The sequence below is a fragment of the Chiloscyllium punctatum genome, chromosome 31 (assembly GCF_047496795.1).
Source record: "Chiloscyllium punctatum isolate Juve2018m chromosome 31, sChiPun1.3, whole genome shotgun sequence".
Lineage (NCBI taxonomy): Eukaryota > Metazoa > Chordata > Chondrichthyes > Orectolobiformes > Hemiscylliidae > Chiloscyllium > Chiloscyllium punctatum.
Window position 1 is genome coordinate 62,144,668 of NC_092769.1, and position 22,763 is coordinate 62,167,430.

Sequence of the window (22,763 nt, forward strand, 5' to 3'; positions counted from 1 at the left end):
CAGTGCTTGTGGCTGGTTTCCTGTCGTCTTCAGTCAAATTAACTTACCCTGACACTGACCCTTCACGCAGACCAATCAACTCTCAGCAGCACTGAGATCTGGCTACTCAGCACGCATTCAATTTCAACCTATGCAAACAGGGTGAGAAAGCCACACCAATATGCAGGCATTCAATCAGATTTCAGGACTGGGAATACAGATGGTTAGAGATTTCATTCACCGTGCGACCTTTGCCGTATCAGCAGCTTTTAGAGTCTGAAATGAAGCTTCAAATTTATGGATTTTATATCGTCTCAGGCTTTTGCCTGTCCACCCCTCCATCTCGCACAGACATTGGATTTTTCCCTTCCCTCTGATATCTGGCTACTCGTCTCCCTGCCTCTAATCTTTGTTGGCCAGTTTTTAAACACCACTGTTCTTGTCCTGTTAATATACTACCAGAATCTTACACACAGACTCCTAGACTCTTGTCTCTTATCTCAAGAGGGTTGGAATATAAAAGCAGAGATGTACTACTAAGACTTTATAAAGCTCTGGTTAGGCCCCATTTGGAGTACTGTGTCCAGTTTTGGTCCCCACACCTCAGGAAGGACATACTGGCACTGGAACGTGTCCAGCGGAGATTCACACGGATGATCCCTGGAATGACAGGTCTAGCATATGAGGAACGGCTGAGGATACTGGGATTGTATTCTTTGGAGTTTAGAAGATTAAGGGGAGATCTAATAGAGACGTACAAAATAATACATGGCTTTGAAAAGGTGGATGCTAGGAAATTGTTTCTGTTAGGCGAGGAGACTAGGACCCGTGGACACAGCCTTAGAATTAGAGGGGGTCATTTCAGAACAGAAATGCGGAGACATTTCTTCAGCCAGAGAGTGGTGGGCCTGTGGAATTCATTGCCACGGAGTGCAGTGGAAGCCGGGACGCTAAATGTCTTCAAGGCCGAGATTGATAGGTTCTTGTTGTCTAGAGGAATTAAGGGCTACGGGGAGAACGCTGGTAAGTGGAGCTGAAATGCGCATCAGCCATGATTGAATGGCGGAGTGGACTCGATGGGCCGAATGGCCTTACTTCCACTCCTATGTCTTATGGTCTTATGGACTCTTGTACCTACCCTCGTCTTTCTCTGACCATGGAATGGTCACTGGACTCGAAATGTTAACTGTACTGTATCCCCAAAAATGTTGCTCGATCCGATGTGCTTCTCCACCAATATCGGTTTCTGTCTCCCATTTCCAGTCTTCCTGCTGCCTCATCTCCTCCCCAGTGTTGCCATGCTGCCTGCTCCAAAAGTTCAGCCTGCGAACCTACCTTCGATTACCACGCTAATCCTCTGAATTCTGTTCATTGTACCCCAACAAAGGTGGCGTGCTGTACCCCTAGACTCTGTCCATTTCCTCACAATGTCAATCATCTTCGCCTCCCAGTAAGTCAGGCCTCTTCTTCCATTCTATGTCAGGCTGCCATTTCTCCATCTAAAGTCCAATACGTTGCAAACCGAACCCCCAATTAAACCACCTAACACCACCGAATGATCCACGCCGCTGACTCCGTCCCCAACGCAGTCCACTCTTTCTGTCTGGCTTCACGCATCCTGGTTCCTGTCACGTGGCTGAGTGATGGTGAGTGACTGAGGGTGACTGTGTGTGGGTGAATATACGCTGTTGAGTGGTTATGATGAAGTGAGGTTGAGCCGTTCAGTCAGTCCACAGTTCACTTTTGATGCTGACTCGTACATACAAGTGTGCACAAATTTTGATGCATTCCAGTGCAAAGTTACTTCTGGTTAGAATTACCCGTTCTTCTGCTTAGTCCTGGCACCAGACATGGAATATACATTGCAGTTTCTTTTTTTAAAGATTTCAAGGGGATTTTCTGTCAGGGGTGAATTCAACTCCTGAAGTTAAAGTTGTGATTGTAGCTTCAGCGACTGAGGTATGTACGGTGGGAAATCGTCGCAGGAACTTTTTGCCAAAACCATGAGGCTGAATTATATAAAATATAGAATAGGATCCAGCAGGTTTTTTTCATGGTGTACTCAAGCACAGAAACATAGGAGTACAGTGAAAAGCTTTACAATGCCACCGCTTATGACGCCATCTTAAGTATAAATGCATCAGTGCAAATCTTAGGTACCAAAAAGAATTTTTTAAAAATTAGTTGCATTATTTTGCAGTCTTCAAAGAATAACTTGAAAAGAAGACATAGCTAGAGGATAGACATTGCATTTGGATAAATAATTACAAATAAATATTACATTACAATACCACGGTGCAGGCGCCTCCACAAACGGTCTGATAACCCACACCAGACTCCAGCCTAACAATCGTCCCCTCTCCCCTCCAAGCTTCTTCCACTCCGTTCCAAGTCAAGTTTCCTCCGGATTGTTTCCTCTGCATCGGCCTCAGCTCGGCACTCGCTGCCAGCGCTGGCCGCTGATCTGGGACTGCTTCCCCCAGAGCGATCCCCGGTGCCGACTACTGCTACCGGGCTGCTTCCCCGCGCCGGCCGATGCGGGACTGCTTCCCTGGCGCAGGCGTCCACTGTGGGAGACACCTCTGGAGACTCGCCAGATTCTCAATTCCCCTTCAGCTAAGTCATAATTCAACAAGATGTAGAAAGGAGAAAAAAAAAGGAGAAAGGAAAAGAACAGATGGAGCAGAGGAGCTTGAATACTCAAGAGTCTGAAACTGCGTTTGAGCAACATGTTGTTTTGAGACAGTAGTAAGTGTTTTGAATAAGTTCAACAACGTCTCTCTCGTTTTCTTTCTCAGCCAATTTGCTGGCGATTGGAATTTTATCCCGAGGACGTTGTGGACTCTCCAAATGCATCACGTACTATCTTGTGGCGATAGCTGTCAATGATTTCTTTGTGATAATAATTTCCGTCATCCTAAACAGGATTGGCCGCATTTACTTTCGGTACAGTGTCTTGTCAACCACACCGGTATGCAGCCTTGGTGCTGTACTAGTCTATGGTACCCGAGATGGCTCAGTGTGGCTGACAGTGGCCTTCACCGTCGATCGTTTTGTTGCCATCTGCTGCCAGAACTTGAAGATCAGATACTGCACTGAGAAATCTGCATCACTGATCATTGGAACAATTTGTATCCTGAGTTGCATCAAGAATGTCCCCTTATACTTTATCTACAAGCCGTTGTATACGATTAGGGGTGTGCCCTGGTTCTGTGATATCAAGTCCAGCTATTACACGTCTCCAGTCTGGCAGGCCTACGACATGCTCGACCCCATCTTAACCCCCATTTTACCATTCATTCTCATATTTCTTCTCAATGCCTTAACTATAAAGCACATCTTATGGGCCAACAGATCCAGGCAGAGGCTTCGAGGTGTTGAGAATTGCCAAGATTCGGAGATGGTGAATCGCAAGAGGTCCATTGTCCTGCTGTTTGCCGTCTCACTCAGTTTCCTTCTCCTGTGGGCTACCCAGGTCGGGCGTTTCCTCTACGTGCGAGTTCGAGGTGCAGGTTATTTCAACAGCCAGAATTTCAAAGACCCACAGTACATCCTTTCAGAGACTACCAACATGCTCCAGTTACTCAGCTCCTGCAACAACATCTTCATCTACGCTGTATCTCAGAACAAGTTTAGGGAGGAGCTTAAGGTGGCGATAAAGTATCCATTCACCATCTATATCAGATTCTTCAAACGTTAAAAGAAAAACAAAATTGACCCATCTTATTTATCATCTATCAGAGTGACTCCGTTTGCAACGCTCTTTCTCGAATTTGAATCTGGCATTTGTGTGTCGAGGCTCCTGCACTTGAGAGAGATGTCATGTCCATTATCCAGCTGGGATAGTTCTCGGTTCCGAATTCTAAAGGAATCTGGAATTATCGGAGCTCCTATCTTTCAGGATGATCAGTGCTCACTATTTCAATTCTCCAGTGTTCTGGGCCCATGGAAATTTATGTACTCATTTCTTTTCCACCCACTCTCATTCCCTCCTTCCTCCATTTTAACTTTCTCTTTAGCCTTTGTTTCTTATCTCAGAACTGGCATCACCATCTGACAGTGATTTCTGTTTAAATGTTCATTGTTTCATTTTCTCGAGGCCATTCATTTATTTAAGTATTCTTCATGATACTTTGAAAGGATTTTCTAGACTGGTCCTCCCAAATATCTATGATGCCACTTGCTTTTCACACAATCCTGTTACTTTCCAAATTGCCAGTCATAGAGATGTACTGCACGGATACAGACCCTTTGATCCAACTTGTTCATACCGACCACACATGTTAACCTAATCTAGTTCCACTTGCCAGCACCCGGCCCATATCCCTCTAAACCCTTCCTATTCATATACCCATCCAGATGCTTTTTAAATGTTGCGATTGTACTAGCCTCCACCTCTTCCTCTGGCAACTCATTCCATACACATTCCACCCTCTGCGTAAAAACATTGTCCCTTAGGTCTATCTATATCTTTCCCCTCTCACCATAAACCTATGCCCTCTAGTTCTGAACTCCCCCACCCGAGCGGAAAGATATTGTTTATTTATCCTATCCACGCCCCTCATGACTTCATAAACCTGCAGAGAAAACAGCGCCAGTCTCCCTATTGCTCAAATCCTCCAACCCTGGCAAAATCCTTGTAAATCTTTTCTTAACCTTTTCAAGTTTCACAACATCCTTCCGATAGGATGTCATTCCACACTTGTGCAATTTACTCTATTGCAGCCCCGAGGATCATTGGCTACCGATGTCCCCTTAAGACTGTGGGCAGTTCTAATGGACAGGGAGAAGTCTTTTCTAGATGGAATGTCTTTAATACTAAAACAAGCAAACCTGTTTATACTCACGTTCCAAGTCTCATTCAATATGACCACCATTCAATAAGACCATGGCGAAAACTGTTGCCGAAAATCCACTTTACTTCCTGTCTCTACGAACTTCGATTTATAAAGAACTCTCCATTACAAAACAAAACAGCAATTGTTAATGTTGCGGGAATGTGATAGACCCGAATCAGTACCCCTGGCAGATCGACAGGAGCAGCGGTTGCATTGGTGGCGGTGTGATGTCCGCCTGGAATGCAGTAGTGACGACGGTGGCCCCAGAGCAACATACCTGGAAATGACAGTGTTGCTGACGCGTTGGTGGGCCCAGAATGTTTGCGAATGCTACCCACGCCCGTAATGTGGAGATGAGCACAAAAAAGGAGGAAAAGCTCTGATGTTTGATATATTCTCGTTGTATCTTAATATCGTCTGGATCTATAAATGCACGAAGCGTGGTAAATAAGAGACTGTTTGCTCTTCATTTGTTAAATGCAAATGACAATAAATAATGCACTTCAATTCTAAGGTAGCTCAGCTGTATTAAACATAGAACATAGAACATTACAGCGCAGTACAGGCCCTTCGGCCCTCGATGTTGTGCCGACCTGTCATACCAATCTGAAGCCCATCTAACTTACACTATTCCATTGACATCCATTTGCTTGTCCAATGACGACTTAAATGTACTTAAAGTTGGCGAATCTACTACCGTTGCAGGCAAAGCATTCTATACCCTTACTACTCTCTGAGTAAAGAAACTACCTCTGACATCTGTCCTATATCTATCACCCCTCAATTTAAAACTATGACCCCTCGTACTCACCGTCACCATACTTGGAAAAAGACTCTCCCTGTCCACTCTATCTAACCCTCTGATTATCTTGTATGTCTCTATTAAGTCACCTTTCAACCTTTTCTCTAACAAAAACAGCCTCAAGTCCCTCAGCCTTTCCTCGTAAGACCTTTCCTCCATACCAGGCAACATCCTAGTAAATCTCCTCTGCACCCTTTCCAAAGCTTCCACATCCTTCTTATAATGCGATGACCAGAACTGTACACAGTACTCCAAGTGCTGCCGCACCAGAGTTTTGTACAGCTGTAGCATAAACTCATGGTTCCGGAACCTGATCCCTCCATTAATAAAAGCTAAAACTGTATGCCTTCTTAACAACCCTGTCAACCTGGGTGGCAACTTTCCAGGATCTGTGTACCTGGATACCGAGATCTCTCTGCTCATCTACACTACCAAGAATCTTACCATTAGCCCAGTACTTTGCATTCCGGTTACTCCGACCAAAGTGAATCACCTCATACTTGTCTGCATTCAACTCCATTTGCCACCTCTCAGCCCAGCTCTGCAGCTTATCTATGTCTCTCTGTAACCTACAACATCCTTCGTCTCTATCCACAACTCCACGGACCTTAGTGTCATCTGCAAATTTACTAAACCACCCTTCTACGCCCTCATCCAGGCCGTTTTAAAAAATGACGAACAGCAGTGGACCCAACACCGACCCTTGTGGTACACCACTGGTAACTGGACTCCAGGATGAACATTTCCCATCAACCACCACCCTTTGTCTTTTTTCAGCAAGCCAATTATTGATCCAAATTGTTAGATCTCCCACAATACCATTCTTCCGCATTTTGTACAATAGCCTACTGTGGGGAACCTTATCGAACGTCTTGCTGAAATCCATATACACATCGACCGGTTTACTCTCAACTACCTGTTCTCAAATAACTCAATAAGGTTTGTGAGGACGACCTACCCTTCACAAAACTGTGCTGACTATCCCTAATCAACTTACTCTTTTCTAGATGAATATAAATCCTATCTCTTATAACCTTTTCCAACACTTCACCAACAACTGAAGTAAGGCTCACTGATCTATAATTACCAGGGTTGTCTCTACCCCCCTTTTTGAACAGGGGAACCACATTTGCTATCCTCCAGTCTTCTAGCACTATTCCTATCGACAATGATGATTTAAAGATCAATGCCAAATGCTCAGCAATCTCTTCCCAGGCTTCCCAGAGGATCCTAGGATAAATCCCATCCGGCCCAGTGGACTTATCTATTTTCACACTCTGCAAGATTTCTAATACCTCTTCCTTGTGAACCTCAACCCCACCTAGTCTAGTAGCCTGTATCTCAGTATTCTCCTCGACAACATTGTCATTTTCTAGAGTGAATACTGTCGAAAAAATATTTATTAAGTGCTTCCCCATCTCCTCTGACTCCACACACAACTTCCCACTACTATCCTTGATTGGCCCTAATCTTACTCTTGTCATTCTTTTATTCCTTAAATACCGATAGAAAGCCTTAGGGTTTACCCTGATCCTATCCGCCAACAACTTCTCATGTCTCCTCCTGGCTCTTCTGAGCTCTCTCTTTAGGTCTTTCCTGGCTACCTTGTGACCCTCAAGTGCCCTAACTGAGCCTTCACATCTCATCCGAACATAAGCCTCCTTCTTCCTCTTGACCAGAGATTCCACTTCCTTCGTAAACCACGGCTCCCGCGCTCTACAGCTTCCTCCCTGCCTGACAGGTGCATACTTGAATAAGCTCCACATTTCTAATGTGCCCATCCCCTGCAGTTTCCTTCCCCATCATATGCTTCCTAAATCTTGCCTAATCACATCGTAATTGCCTTTCCCCCAGGTGTAACTCTTGCCCAGTGGTATACACCTATCCCTTTCTATCACTAAAGTAAACATAACAGAATTGTGATCGCTATCACCAATGTGCTCACCTACTTCCAAGTCTAACACCTGGCTGGGCTCATTGCCCAGTACCAAATTTAATGTGGCTTCGCCCCTTATTGGCCTGTCTACATACTGTGTCAGGAAGCCTACCTGCACAGACTGGACAAAAACTGACACATCTATAGTACTCGTACTATAGTGTTCCCAGTCAATATTTGGAAAGTTGAAGTCCCCCATGACAACTACTCTGTCTCTCTCACTCGTATTGAGAATCATCTTTGCTATCCTTTTCTCTACATCTCTGGAACTATTCGGGACAGTATTGGAACTGTTCAAACAGTGAGAAAGGGCAAATGTACAATTCTCACATGATCTTCAGGAAATATGTTGCTTATGGGAAGCTTCATTATACAGGGCTGAGAAACGGAATGGATCTACCTCCAGAATTTCGTACATCAAACATGTCTGCAAGAGTTGCTGATATCAACTGGAATCATTGTGTCCATTGGAGCCTATGTTGGAATGTTTGTGTGTGTGTGTTTCGATGTACATTGTAATCTTAACCTCCTGTCCTTGTGTGCCTGAGAGTCTGCGTGTGATTGAGTGTGGACCCTTGAGAATGCGAGTTTGCGTCCGCACCTCTGAAACTACCTGCGGGTGTTTGGATGATTGGCACCGAGTCTGTCTGTAGGCTGGCATCTGCAGCTGGGTATTTGCTTCCAGTGCATTCTGGTGTGTTGCTCTGGACACACGAGCGTACCACTTCGTCCTTGGCATCAGTTTCAGTTCATTATTTCACTGTCCCACAGGATTCACCATGGCCAACATCCAGACGGTGAGATCAATGGAGTTCTTGAGGAGTTATTGAATCGGGACTGAGCCAATTCCAATTAAAGATCCCGAGCTCCCGGGTCACAGTATCATCTGCAACTGCCCTTCCAAGTCAATCAGCTTCTTGACTTGGAAATATATCACAATTCCATCAGTGTCACTGGGTTAAAATCATTCCTGGTGTTCGTACACTAAAGGGATAGCAACAGTTCAAGGAGGCAACCTTCCACCATCTGCTCCAGAGAATTAGGGGCTGACAAGAAACACTGACCCATATAGCGATCCCCATACCATGTGAAAGAATTGCTGAAGTACAGACGCAGTTTTAATTTCTGCTATCTCTTAAAGCGGGACCATTTCCACTACTGTACTATCGTCAAGTACAGGAAGTAACCATTCACTGACAGGCAGTTCAGCCCCTCCCGATCTCAGAGCAACATTTGGAGGCACAAGGCAGAGAAGTGAGAGTATCCTGATACAGGACAGCAGATTATTGAGGGTGGGAAATAGAACCCGCGTTTTCAAATATCCAGCTTCCGTTTACAGAGCGGAAAGGACAATGCTACTACTCGGGATCTGGGTTGCCTGGTGATTATTTATGACAGGTAATTGACAATTAAACACATCTCGTAGATTCTCTCATTTCCTGAATCTGGATTGAATCTGAATTTAAAATATCCACCACTCTGAACTGTACCTTATTGAACACATCTTTCAGGACTAAGTCCCGGAGTTTCTGACACACAGCCACTGTCGGCAGATGTTTAGACAAAAAGCGAAGCAGTGACATTAAGCTGTTCCTATGACACCATCTGTAGTGACAATAATTTATTCTTGTATTCGCAACGCCCCCCACCCCCCAGATTCACAACCTGAGTTTATTCTGTGGAATCACTTGCACATTCAGAAAGTATTGAGGCATGGGATACAGGGGCAGTTGTCCGCTTAAATACAGAATTGGCTGGCCCACAGAAGACAGAGGGTGGTAGTAGATGGAAAATATTCAAAGGAAAGGAATTATGTGTCGAGTCAGAGGAGATATTTTTCATCAATATTCACACTAGAAAAAGACAATTTTGTCGAGCAGAATACTGAGATACAGGCTACTAGACGAGACAGGATTGAGGTTCACAAAGAAGAGGTGTTAGTAATTCTGAAAAGTGTGATAATAGGTAAGTCCCCTGAACTGGATAGAATTTATCCTAGGATTCTCTGGGAAGCCAGATAGGAGATTACAGAGCCTTTGGCTTTGATTTTTATGTTGTCATTGTCTACAGGAATACGGCACAAAAACTGGAGGATAGCAAATGTTGTCCCCTTGTTCAAGAGGTGGAGTAGAGACATCCCTGGTAATTATAGACCAGAGAGCCTTGTAGGTAAAGTGTTGAAAAGGTTATAAAAGATGGGATTTAAAATCATCTAGGGAGGAATAAGTTGATTAGGGATAGTTAACAGTTTTGTGAAAGAAAGGTCATGCCTCACAAACCTTATTGAGTTCTTTGAGATGGTGAAGAAACAGGTGGATGAGGGTAAAGCGATTGATGTGGTGTACATGGATTTCGGTAAGGTGTTTGATAAGGTGCCCCACGGTGCGCTATGGGATTGTGCGTGACTAAGCGGTTTGGATCAGAAATTGGCTAACTGGTTGATGGGAAATGTTCATCCTGGAGTTCAATTACTCTGTTTTGGGTCCACTTATGTTTGTCATTTTTATAAATGACCCTGATGAGAGCATAGAAAGATGGATTAGTAAATTTGCGGATGACACTAAGGTTGGCAGAGTTGTGTATAGTGCTGAAGGATGTTGCAAGTTACAAAGAGCCATAGTTAAGCTGGAGAGCTGGGCTGAGAGGTGGCAAATGGAGGTTAATGCAGAAAAATGTTAGGTCATTCATTTTGGAATGAGCAACAGGAATGCAGTGTATTGGGCTAATTCTAAGATTTTTGGTAGTGTGGATGAGCAGAGAATGTCCATGTACATGTACATAGATCCCTGAAAGTTGCCACCCACGTTGATAAGGTTGTTAAGATGGCATACAGTGTGTCAGCATTTATTGTTAGAGGGGTTGATTTGAGGACCACTGATTGTTGTTTATAAATGACTGAAGTGCTTAGGCCATACAATTTAGAAGTTTATGGATTGTATAAAACTTGGTAGTAACAGACTTCAAGACGACTGAGAATGTTGAAATAGGGAGGTACAATTTAGCGTAGTTAAATGTGTGACTGCCTTCATACTGATAACCACCTTGGCAAGGAAGGAATGAGAGAGGAAATGCAAAGATACTTTCAGCAGATAACATCGTCTCGAGAGTTTCTCCATTCACAGGTAAAACATGCCTTTGAACCATCCCTCCACAACCTGAAGCAATGAATTGAATCAACTCCCCAGTCATGAGCATGAAAATTGAAGAAATTAACTATAATGAAGAAGAGGTTGGTACACTTTCTGTCAGTGACATTCCTATTGATATTAAACCACGTGAGCTTTACCTTGTCTTTTGATCATTTAAGGGATGTGATGGTTCACTGATCAAGGTAATATCACAACAGCCAGTTGGCTTTGTTACATTTAACAGCAGAGAAGCAGCATTCATCTGTGTTCATCTAGCCTGGGATCCTCCATCTGAAGCATTTGCTCCATCATCTGTGAGTTTTTTTTTCAAATTTCTTCTCATTTCTTTGATTTATTTTCTCCATTTCTCGTTTTTTCGCTTTTTTTCTCTGATTTTACTTACCTTGGGCTGAAGAGCTCGGCCACGGATTGGTGGTGGTGACTGGATCCAGCACAGAGCCATGGGTTAAGGTTCTCAGGAGCTTCTGCAATGACAAGGCCATCATGGTCGCTCCAGTGAAGGTGAGTTTGGCTTTCAGCTGGCGTCTCAGTTCAATGCAGATTCACGGTGGAGGCGACGGAGGTGAGTTTGGGCCCAGTATGAAACCCAACGACATCGGTGGCGACTGCATTCGCGAGGTCCAAGAATGAATCACAGTGGGGAGGGGTCAATGGAAGTGAGATCACACCAAAAGAGAAGCGATGTGTTAAAGGGAACTCGTGCCGGGCCTCCAGGCCCATGGCCCATGGCAGAGCACTTAAGAAGAAAGACTGTGAAGCTGAATACTTTTTTCTGCATTTATATTATATGAGATTAATGTTTTAAGGTAACACCGGTGATTGGCAAAACTAGACAATACTTTTTCCATTATATTTTATGAAAAGTACACATGACAATAAACACATCAAATCAAATTTAATAAAAGGATACAGATTTTTAATTAGTAATGGATTGAAGGAGTATAAAGCGCTGGCAGGAAATTCCAGTTCAGGCTTAGTCATCATATTAAATGTTGGAGGAGGTACTAGGGGCTGAATTGCCTCCTTTTGTTCTTATATTAAATGACTGTGAAGCTGAAGCTGAAAACTTGCAATTTCAGCGAAGTAGATATGGGGAAAAACAGAAGGATAGTCAGATGAATTTGTATTCCAATCTTCGATAAGGATGGAGTAGTGCAGGAGATAGTCTTATGCATACCACCCTCTTTGTAAAAATGTTGCCCCTGAGGTTCCCTTTATTCTTTCCCCCGATACTTAAACTGATACCCTCGAGTCCACGATTGCCCAATCCTGGGGAAAAGATTGAGTGCATTCACCCTACCCATGCCTTTCATGATCTTACACACTTCGAGAAGATTCCCCCTCAATCTCTTATGGTCTAAAGAAAAATATCTCCTAGCTTGTCCAAACTCGCCCTATAACTCAGACTCTTGAACCCTGGCAACATCCCCATAGATTTCTGCACTACTTCCAGTTTAATAACATCCATCCTATAGCAAGGTGACCAAAACTGAGCACAATTCTCCAAGTGCAGCTTCACCAATGGCCTGTACAGCCAAGGCATAACTTCCCACCTTCGACACTCAATACCCTGACAGATGAAGGCCAGTGTGCCAAAAGCCTGTTCCACTGTCCTATTTACCTATTACTCTATTTTCAGAGAACCATGCACCAACGACCACGGTCCCTCTGTTCCATTACATTCCTTAAGGGCCTACCCTTCATCGCGAAACTACTAACTTGATTAGACTTTCGAAAATGTAAGACCTCACACTTACCTGTATTAAACTCCAAACACCATTTCTTGGCCCATTTCCCCAGCTGATCACGGCCCTGCTGTAATTTCTGATAACTGTCCTGGCTGTCTACAATAACCCCTATTTTTATGTCATCAGCAAAATTACTAATCATGCCTTGTACATTCTCATCCAAATCATTGGTATCAATAACAAATAGTGATGGCCCCAGCACCAAACCCTGAGGCATTCCATTCGTCACAGGCCTCCAGTCTGACTACGATCCTTCCAATATTACCTTCTGCTTCCTACCATCAAGCCAAACGTGCAGCTAATTTGCCAGGTCCCCCTGGATTCCATGCAATCTAAGCTTCTAAAACAGCCTACCACGTGGAAGCTCTGCGAAGAGGTTCATCTTCTATGTCTTGAATAGGTAATCCTTCGAGATATTGAGGGAAGTAGAAACCACAAAGTGAGGTTTGGGACCAGGAATGTTGTTCCTGGGTTGAGTTCCAGCTCCGGATCGGTGTTCAGGCTCTTGCCTTCCAACCATGAACTGTGAATGCTTCACATCACAGTATGATTGAAAGCCACAACTGATCAATAAGAACAGAGAGGTGAGCCTTGAGGACCGAGTGGTCCTTAAACAAAATCGGGTGGGACGCAACTGACCAGAAGCCATTCTGGAGTCTCTGTGCGCAGGAGCAGTGTCATTGTAACCGAGGTACGGGCTATGGGAGCTGAAAATCCACTAAAGGTGAGCAGAACCAGAATGGATTGAAAAACATGGTAAGGACTGGAAAATTCTTCTGATCGGAATGAGAAATTTGAGACCTTAGTTTGAAGCAGACCAGGAAAAGGCTGCAGGGCAGTGCCTGGATTCAGGGCCACCATCTTTATTGGGGGCAATGAACAATTGGAAGCATGTGCAGCTTCATGTCTCAAGGGCCTGTAAAAGGAGGATCTGCACAAAGCAAATTCAAAGCAAGCAAGATTTCCAAAGGCTGTTCTACAGCTAAAATGATTAGATCGTAGAACATAGAACAGTACAGCACAGTACAGGCCATTCAGCCCACAATGTTGTTCAGACCGTTTATCTTCATTTAAGATCATTCCTGATGAAGGGCTTTTGCCCTAAACATTCATTTTCCTGCTCCTCAGATGCTGCCTGACCTGCTGTGCTTTTCCAGCACCACTCTACTCTAGATCCTTCATCTAAGATCAACCTAACCTACATGCCCTTCAATTTACTGCCATCCACGTGCTTGTCCAGCAGTCCCTTAAATGTCCCTAATGTCTCTGACTCTACCAAAATCGCTGGCAGTGCATTCCATGCACCAAACACTCTCTGCATAAAGAACCTACCTCTGTCATCTCCACTGTAACTTCCTCCAGTCACCTTAAAATTATGACCCCTTGTGACATTCACTTTTGTCCTGGGGAAATGTTTCTGTCTATCTATTCTACCGATGACTCTCAATACCTTGTACACCTCTATCATGTCACCTCTCTTCCTCCTTCTTCTCTCCAATGTGAAAAGCTCTAGTTCACTCAACCTCTGTTGCCCTCCAATCCAGGCAGCATCCTTGGAAATCTCTCCTGCATTCTCTCTAAAGCATCTACATCCTTCCTAAAATGAGGTGACCAGAACTGGACACAATATTCCAAGTCTGGTCGAATCAGTTTTATACAGCTGCAGCAAAATCTCACAATTCAAACTCAATCCCCTGTTAATGAAAGCCAAAACACCATGCACTTTCTTAACTTGGGTGGCAACTTTGAGGGATCGATGTACATGGACCCCAAGATCCTGCTATTCCTCCACATTGCCAAGAATCCTGTCTTTAACCCTGTTTTCACCATGCAATTTCAACCTTCAAAAATGAATCACTGTGTATATCCAGGTTGAACTCTATCTGTCACTTGTCAACCCAGCTCTGTATCCTGTCAATGTCTTGTTGAGCCTGCAACAGCCCTCAACACAATCTACACCACCACTATCAATTGCAAACCAACTAACCCACCCTTCCACTACTTCATCCAAGTGATTTATAAAAAACTCCAAAAAGCAGAGGTCCAAGAACAGATCCCTGCAGGACACCACTGGTCACCAACCTCCAGGCAGAATTATTTCCATCCGCTATGACTCGCTGTCTTCTTTTAGCAAGCTAATTCTGTATCCAGACAGCCAAATTTCCATTATCCCCTATCTCATAACTTTCTGAATGAGCCTACCGTGGGGAACCTTACCAAATGCCTTCCTGAAATCTGTATACACCACATCCACTGCTCTACCTTCATCAACTTGTCTCGTCACATCCTCAAAGAACTCAATAAGGCTTGTGAGGCATGACCTGCCCCTCACAAACCCATACTGACTAATAAAACTACGTTTTGCCAAATAGTCATATATCTCTCCGGATCCTTTCCAGTACCTTGCTTACCACAGAAATAACACTGGCTGGTATGTAATTCTCAGGGATGTCCCTATTCCCTTTCTTGAACAGAGGAACAACATTTGCCTCCCTCCAATCATCCGGTACTACTCCTGTGGAGAGTGAGGGTGCAAAGATCATCACCAGAGGCGCAGCAATCTCATTTCTCGTTTCCTGTTTCTCACTTCCACACATACTGACTCTGTTCACACACCCACCTCGATCATTTCCCTTTCGGCAGCTGTGACACTATCTCTGATTAGCAATGCCACTCTTCCACCACTTTTATCTCCACTCCTATTCCTTTTGAAACTTCTAAACCCTGGAACATCCAACAATTATTCCTGCCTGTGTGAAATCCAAGTCTCCACAATGGCCACAACATCATAGTTCCAAGTTACGATCAATGCTCTAAGTTAATCAACCTTATTCCTGACACTTGTTGTATTAAGATAGAACCACTTCAAACTATCACACTGACTACACCTTTACCCCTACCAAGTGCCTATCCCTCCTCACAGACTCTGTCTAGCTGCATCTAGCTGTTAAACTACCTAATCCATCATCTGATCCGTAGCCCCAGTTCCCACACCCCTGTCAATCTAGTTTAAACCCTCCCAGAAGAGGGTTCCTCTTAAGAGGAGGCAATGGTCTAGTGGTATTATCGCTCGCCTATTAATCCAGAAACCCAGAATAATGTTCTGGAGACTTGGGTTTGAATCCTGCCATGGCAGATGATAAATTTGAATACAATTTTAAAAATCTGGAATCAAGTGTCAACCGATGACCATGAAACCATTGTCAATTGTCAGAAAAACCCATTGGTTCACTAATGTCCTTTAGAGAAGAAAATCTGCCATCCTCACCAGGTCTGGCTTACATATGACTCCCGAGCCACAGCACTGTGGTTGACTCTCAACTGCCCTCTGAAATGGCCTAGCAAGCCACTCAGTTGGATCAGTCACTAGAAAGTCACAACAAACAAATGAAACTGAATGGACCACCTGGCATCAATCTTGGAACCGGAAAAGACAACGGCAAAACGCAAACAGCCTTATCGACCGTGCAAAGTCGTCCTTACCAACAGCGGGGGGGCTGAGTGCTGAAATTGGGAGAGCTGTCTCACAGACTAGTCAAGCTACTGCCTGACATAGTCATTCTTACGGAATCATACCTTACAGATAATACCCCAGATACCACCATTACCATCTCTGGATATGTCCTGTCCCACCGGCAAGACAGACCCAACAGAAGTGGCAACGCAGTAGCATACAGTCAGGAGGGAGTTGCCCTGGGAGTCCTTAGCATCGAGTCTAGACCCCATGAAGTCTCATGGTTTCAGGTTAAAAAGGGGCAAGGGAACCTCTTAATGGTTACCAGATACCGTCCTCTTTCAGCTGTTGAATCAGTACCCCTCCATGTTGAGCAACACTTGGAGGAAGCACTGAGGGTGGGAAGGGTGCAAAATGTACTCTGGGTGGGGGATTTCAATGTCAAGAGTGGCTCGGCAGCAGCATTGCTGATCGAGTTGGTTGGGTCCTAAAGGATATAACTGCTAGACTAGGTCAGTGGCAGGTGGTGAAGAAAACAACAAGAGGAAAAAACATATTTGACCTCATCCTTACTAATCTGTTCGCTGCAGAAGCATCTGTCCATGACAGTGTAGGTAACAGTGACCACCGCCCTGTCCTTGCTGAAAGGAACAGACTTCAAACCAATCTAGCAGCTCAAGACTGGGCATCCACGAGGTGCTGTGGGCCATCAACAGCAGCAGAACTGTATTCCAGCACAAGCTACAACCTTATGGCCTGGCATATCCCCCTCTCAATCACGACCATCAAGTCAGGGGGTCAACCCTGGTTCAATGTAGTGTGCAGGAGAGCATGCCAGGAGCAGCATCAGGCATACCTGAAGATGAGGTGTCAACCTGGTGAAGCTACCAAACAGAACTACATTCATGCTAAATGGCATAAACAGCAAGTGATAGACAGAACTAAGTGATCCCACAACCAATGGATCAGATCTAAGCTCTGCAGTCCTTCCACATCCAGTCGTGAATGGTGGTGGACAATTAAACAACTCACTGGAGGAGAAAGCTCCATAAGTATCCCTATCCTCAGTCATGGAGAAGCCCAGCACATCAGTGGAAAAGATAAGGCTGATGCGTTCGCAACAATCTTCAGTCAGATGTGCCAAGTGGATGATCCATCTCGGGCTCCTCTAGTGGTCCCCAGCATCACAGATACCAGTCTCCAGCCAATTTGATTCACTCCACATGATATCAAAAAATGGCTGGAGGCCTTGGATACTGCAAAGGCAATGGGCTCTGATAACACTCCAGCAATAGTACTGAAGATGTGTGCTCCAGAACTTGCCGCTCTCCTCACCAAGCTTTCCCAGTACAGTTACAACACTGGCATTGACCCGAAAATGTGGAAAAATGCCCAGGTAAGCTGTACATAAAAAAGCAGGACTAATCCAACCCAGCCAATTACTGCCCAGTCAGTCTACTCTCCATCATCAGTAATGTGATGGGAGGGGTCATCAACAGTCCTATCAGGCAGCACCTGCTCAGCAACAACCTGCTCAGTGACGCCCAGTTTGGTTTTTGCCAGGGTCACTCAGCTCCTGATCTCTTTACAGCCTTGGTTCAGACATGGACAAGAGCGCTGAATTCCAGAGGTGAGGTGAGAGTGACAGCCCTTGACATCAAGGCTGCATTTGACCAAGTATGGCATCAAGGAGCCCTGGTAAAACTGGAATCAATGGGTATCAAGGGGCAAACACTCCGCTGGTTAGAGTCTTACTTGACACAAAGGAAGATTGTTATGGCTGTGGAGGGTCAGTCATCTCAGTTCCAGGACATCTCTGCAGCAGTCCCTCAGGGTAGTGTCGTAGGCCCAACAATCTTCAGCTGCTTCATCAATGACTTTCCCTCCATCATACGGTCAGAAGTGGGAATGTTTGCCAATGATTGCACAATGTTCAGCATCGTTCACGACTCCTCATGCACAGAAGCAGTCCGTGCTGAATTGCAACAAGATCTGGACAATTTCCAGGCTTGGGCCGACAAGTGGCAAGTAATATTCATGCCACACAAATGCCAGACAATGGCCATCACCAATAAGACATTCAACGGTATTACCATCACTGAATCCCCCACTGTCAACATCCTTGGGTGAAAGATGCCCTCCAACGCATCTCGTCCACATCCCGCACCTCTGCCCTCAAACCCCACCCCTCCAACCGTAACAAGGACAGAACGCCCCTGGTGCTCACCTTCCACCCCACCGACCTTCGCATAAACCACATCATCCACCTACATTTCCGCCACCTCCAAAAAGACCCCACCACCAGGGATATATTTCCCTCCCCACCCCTTTCCGCCTTCCGCAAAGACCGTTCCCTCCGCGACTACCTGGTCAGGTCCACACCCCCCTATGACCCACCCTCCCATGCTGGCACTTTCCCCTGCCACCACAGGAACTGTAAAACCTGTGCCCACACCTCCTCCCTCATCTCTATCCAAGGCCCTAAAGGAGCCTTCCACATCCATCAAAGTTTTACCTGCACATCCACTAATATAATTTTTTGTATCCGTTGCTCCCGATGTGGTCTCCTCTACATTGGGGAGACTGGGCGCCTCCTAGCAGAGCGCTTTAGGGAACATCTCTGAGACACCCACACCAATCAACCAAACCGCCCCGTGGCCCAACATTTCAACTCCCCCTCCCACTCTGCTGAGGACATGGAGGTCCTGGGCCTCCTTCACTGCCGCTCCCTCACCACCAGACGCCTGGAGGAAGAACGCCTCATCTTCCGCCTCGGAACACTTCAACTCCAGGGCATCAATGTGGACTTCAACAGCTTCCTCATTTCCCCTTCCCCCACCTCATCCTAGTTTCAAACTTCCAGCTCAGCACTGTCTCCTTGACTTGTCCGGACTTGTCCGACCTGCCTATCTTCTTTTCCACCTATCCACTTCACCCTCTCCTCCTTGACCTATCACCTTCATCTCCTCCCCCACTCACTCATTGTACTCTATGCTACTCTCTCCCCACCCCCACCCTCCTCTAGCTTATCTCTCCATGCTTCAAGGCCACTGCCTTTATTCCTGATGAAGGGCTTTTGCCCGAAACATCGATTTTGCTGCTCGTTGGATGCTGCCTGAACTGCTGTGCTCTTCCAGCACCACTAATCCAGTATTTACAACATCCTTGGGGTTACCATTGACCAGAAACTCAACTGGACTCACCACATAAACACAGTGGCTACAAGAACAGGTCAGAGACTAGGAATACTGCAGCAGGTAACTTACCTCCTGACACCCCAAAGTCTATTCACCATCTACAAGGCAGAAGTCAGGAGTGTGATGGAATAGTCTCCACTTGCCTGGATGGGTGCAACTCCAACAATACTTAAGAAGCTTGACACCATCCAGGACAAAGCAACCCACTTGACTGGCAACACATCTACAAACCTTCAATCCCTCCACCACTGGCTCTCAGTAGAAACAGTGTACTATCTGCAAGATCCACTGCAGAAATTCACCAACGATCCTTAGACAGCACCTTCCAAACCCACGACCACTTCCATGCAGAAGGACAAGGGCAGCAAGTACTTGGGAACACCACCACCTGCAAGTTCCTCTCCAAGCCACTCACCACTCTGACTTGGATCAAAATCCTGGAATTCCCTTCCTACTGGCATGTGGGTTAACCCACAGTAAGTGCACTGCAGCGATTCAAGAAGGCAGCTCACCACTACCTTCTCAAGGGCAAATAGTGGTGGGCTATCAATGCTGGCCAGCCAGCGACGCCCAAGTCCCACAGCTGAATTTAAAAAACCCTTCCGAAGAGCTCTATAAACTTCCCACCCAGGATTTTGGTGCCCTTCCAGTTCAGGTGCAACCCAATTCTTGTACAGGTCCCACCTTCCCCAGAAGGTATCTCAGTGATCCACATATCTGAAGCCCTCTCTCCTACACTAGCCCTGCAGTCACGTATTCATCTCTATTCTTGCCTCACCAGCCATGGCACCAGTAGCAATCCTAACAGTACTACTCTGCTTGGGCTGTCTTCTAGCTTCCAATTTAAACCTCTATATTCTATTTTCAGGTCCTTATTCCTTTTCCTACTTATGTCATTGGTACCGATGTGTACCACAACTTCTGGCTGCTTACTCTATCACTTAAGAATCCTGTCGACTCAATCTGAGACATCCCTGACCCTGGAACCTAGGGGGCAACATACCATCTGGGAGTCCCATTCCCTACCACAGAATCTCCTCGTTGTTCCTTTCACCATTGAATCACCTCTATTGCTCTGCTATTCATTCCTCCCCACCTTCCCTTCTGAGCAACACAGCCAGGGTCAGTGCCAGAAACCTGGCCGCTGTGGCTTTCCCCTGGTGGGTTGTCCCCCCACAACAGTATACAAAACGGTATACTTACTATTGAGGGGAATGGATACATGGGGTCCCTGTACTGTCTGTCTATTCCTTTTTCCTCTCCCTCAGCTACATTTATCCTGTAAATTAGGTGTGACTACCTCCCTATAACTCCTCTCTATCACCCCCCTCAGCCTCCCAAACGATCCAAAGATAATCCGGATCCAACTCCAATTCCCTAATGTGATCTGTGAGGAGCTGTTTGCATTTCTCACAGGCAAAGTCAACAGGGACACCACTGGTGATCCTTACCTCCCACATCTTGCAAGAGGAGCATGCAATGCTCTAGCTTCCATCGCCTCTGCTCTAAATTGCCAAGAAATATTGAATCAATGAAAAAAGCCTTACCTTACCAACCCTCCTTGTTTGGAGGAGGATAATGGGTGGGGGACACTACATATGTCATGTCTCGGGTTTAGCCACAGCCTGAATATATCAGCACTTACATAAACTCTGTAAGCTGAGGGGGTTGACCAACTGCATCACACCTGGAATATCTACTTCACATCGGCCTTTAAAATAAGAAAACTTAGTGTCTAGGCTACCTTCTTATAATATTTTGAGGGGGTCTGGCCTGGTCCATAACTGAGTCAAAGTCCCAGTGTCATTAAGGAAGGGGATGATGAAGCGGCACGGTGGCTCAGTGGTTAGCGCTGTTGCCTGAGCACCAGGGACATGGGTTCGATTCCAGCCTCAGGTGACTGTCTGTGTGGAGTTTGCACATTCTCCCCGTGTCTGCGTGGGTTTCCTCCAAATGCTCCGGTTTCCTCCCACAGTCACAAAAGATGTATCTACAAGATGTACTGCAGAAGTTCAAAAGATGTGCAGGTTAGGTGAATTGGCCATGCTAAATCGCCCATAGTGTTTGGTGCATTAGTCAGAGGGAAATGGGTCTGGGTGGGTTACTCTTCAGAGGGTCGGTGCGGAGTTGTTGGGCCGAAGACCTTGTTTCCACACTGTAGGGAATCTAATCTAAAAAATCTAATCACAAAGTGCAACTTTCAATTTCCCAAACCCCCTGGGAATGGAAAGGGAATTGAGCAGAAAATTCAGTCTCCAACATAATTAATCTTTAGAAACTTATTGGGAACCAGAATTACAGGAGAATGAATGGTGAACTGTCCAACTGAGCAGAGACAGTAAGGGAAAACTCCCCATCTTTAAGGGTGTAGGATATTGACATTCATGTTCTTTGGGACATGAACTGATCTAAGACGATGCAAGGCTTCTCATTAGAGTTGCCCAGCTGTTATCACAATAAATCCTGATTTGTCAACAAGGAATCGAACCTTGGCCGTAGTGGGGAAAGCACAAAATCTTAACCACTCGACCACCAAGGATGATAGCTAGCATGTTTGTATCTTTGAATGACACAGCATTTTTAGCTTTTTCTTTACTGGAGATATATTTATCCTCCAAAATGGTCGCATTGTCGAGTTTTTACAGCCTTTAGCCCATCATGCCACTGCCAGTCATCAAACATCCATGTGCTCCAAGTTCCAGTTTCTGGCACTTGGCCCATGGCGTGACGTTTCAAGTGCTCATCTTAATGAGATTTTCCCTGTAATATTTTAATCTGAAATGACACAATGAATGGGGCTGAAGTTTGAGATGTTAAAACTGTGTTCATGCCCCCTCAGGGAACTGAACCTCACATTCCTCAGGGAAGCACAGACACAGCCCCCAAGAGTGAGAGACCTACCCACAGAAAGCAAGATTTCATCCGTTCTATTTGTTCTTGTTTCATTTCAGACTTTGAAACAAGAGCCTGGTCACAGTAAGGAAAGGAAGCATTCAATTGGTCCTCTTTCCCTGTTACTTACCCATTGATTCCCGGTCACAGTTTATACTGCCTCACCTCATTCTCCCTGCCAAACTAGAACATTGCTCATGTCAACTGATTCATTTCCTCAAACAGGGAAGTGGAATTCCAAACTCAAAACGGATCAACCCTGGCCTGCGGACAAAATGACATCATACTGTGCCATCAGAAATAATTTTAGACAACGTTTAAAACACACCTTTTGAGTCTTCTGAAAACCCAGCTACAATGCCCTTAGTTCCTTTGACAAGATCATTAATGTGTACTGTGGTCCCAACACTGACCCCTGTGGAACTCCACTAGTCACTGACTGCTATCCTGAAAAAAGAACTCCTCCAAGCCCACCCTCTTCCTCTGCCAAACATCCAATCCTTTATCCATGCCAGGAACTTGCCCCTAACACCTATTTTCTTTCGCAGCCTGAACTGCTCAAATACTTCTCCTGTTTTGTGTGTCAGTAAAAGTCAGCCCTTCTGTTTTTTTAAAATATGAGGAAGAACACATGCACACGATCCAACACAGTGTGCTGACCTGATTGGTGAAGATCTAGTTTTTAAACAGGATCACTTGTATCATAGAGTCAAAGAGCAGAGCAAGTTGACCCTTTGTTCCAAATTGGCCATGCCAGCCAAGTTTCTC

At 45.3% G+C, this 22,763-nt stretch overlaps 1 protein-coding gene across 1 annotated transcript; it reads left to right on the forward strand.

The window, feature by feature from the left end:
* Window positions 1-1,534: 1,534 nt before the first annotated feature.
* On the forward strand, window positions 1,535-3,679 carry LOC140456885 (probable G-protein coupled receptor 139). Its single transcript, XM_072550793.1, has 2 exons — window positions 1,535-1,625; window positions 2,778-3,679. Exons 1-2 carry the CDS (start codon window positions 1,535-1,537, stop codon window positions 3,677-3,679), a joined length of 993 nt encoding a protein of 330 aa, XP_072406894.1.
* The last annotated feature ends 19,084 nt before the right edge of the window (window positions 3,680-22,763 follow it).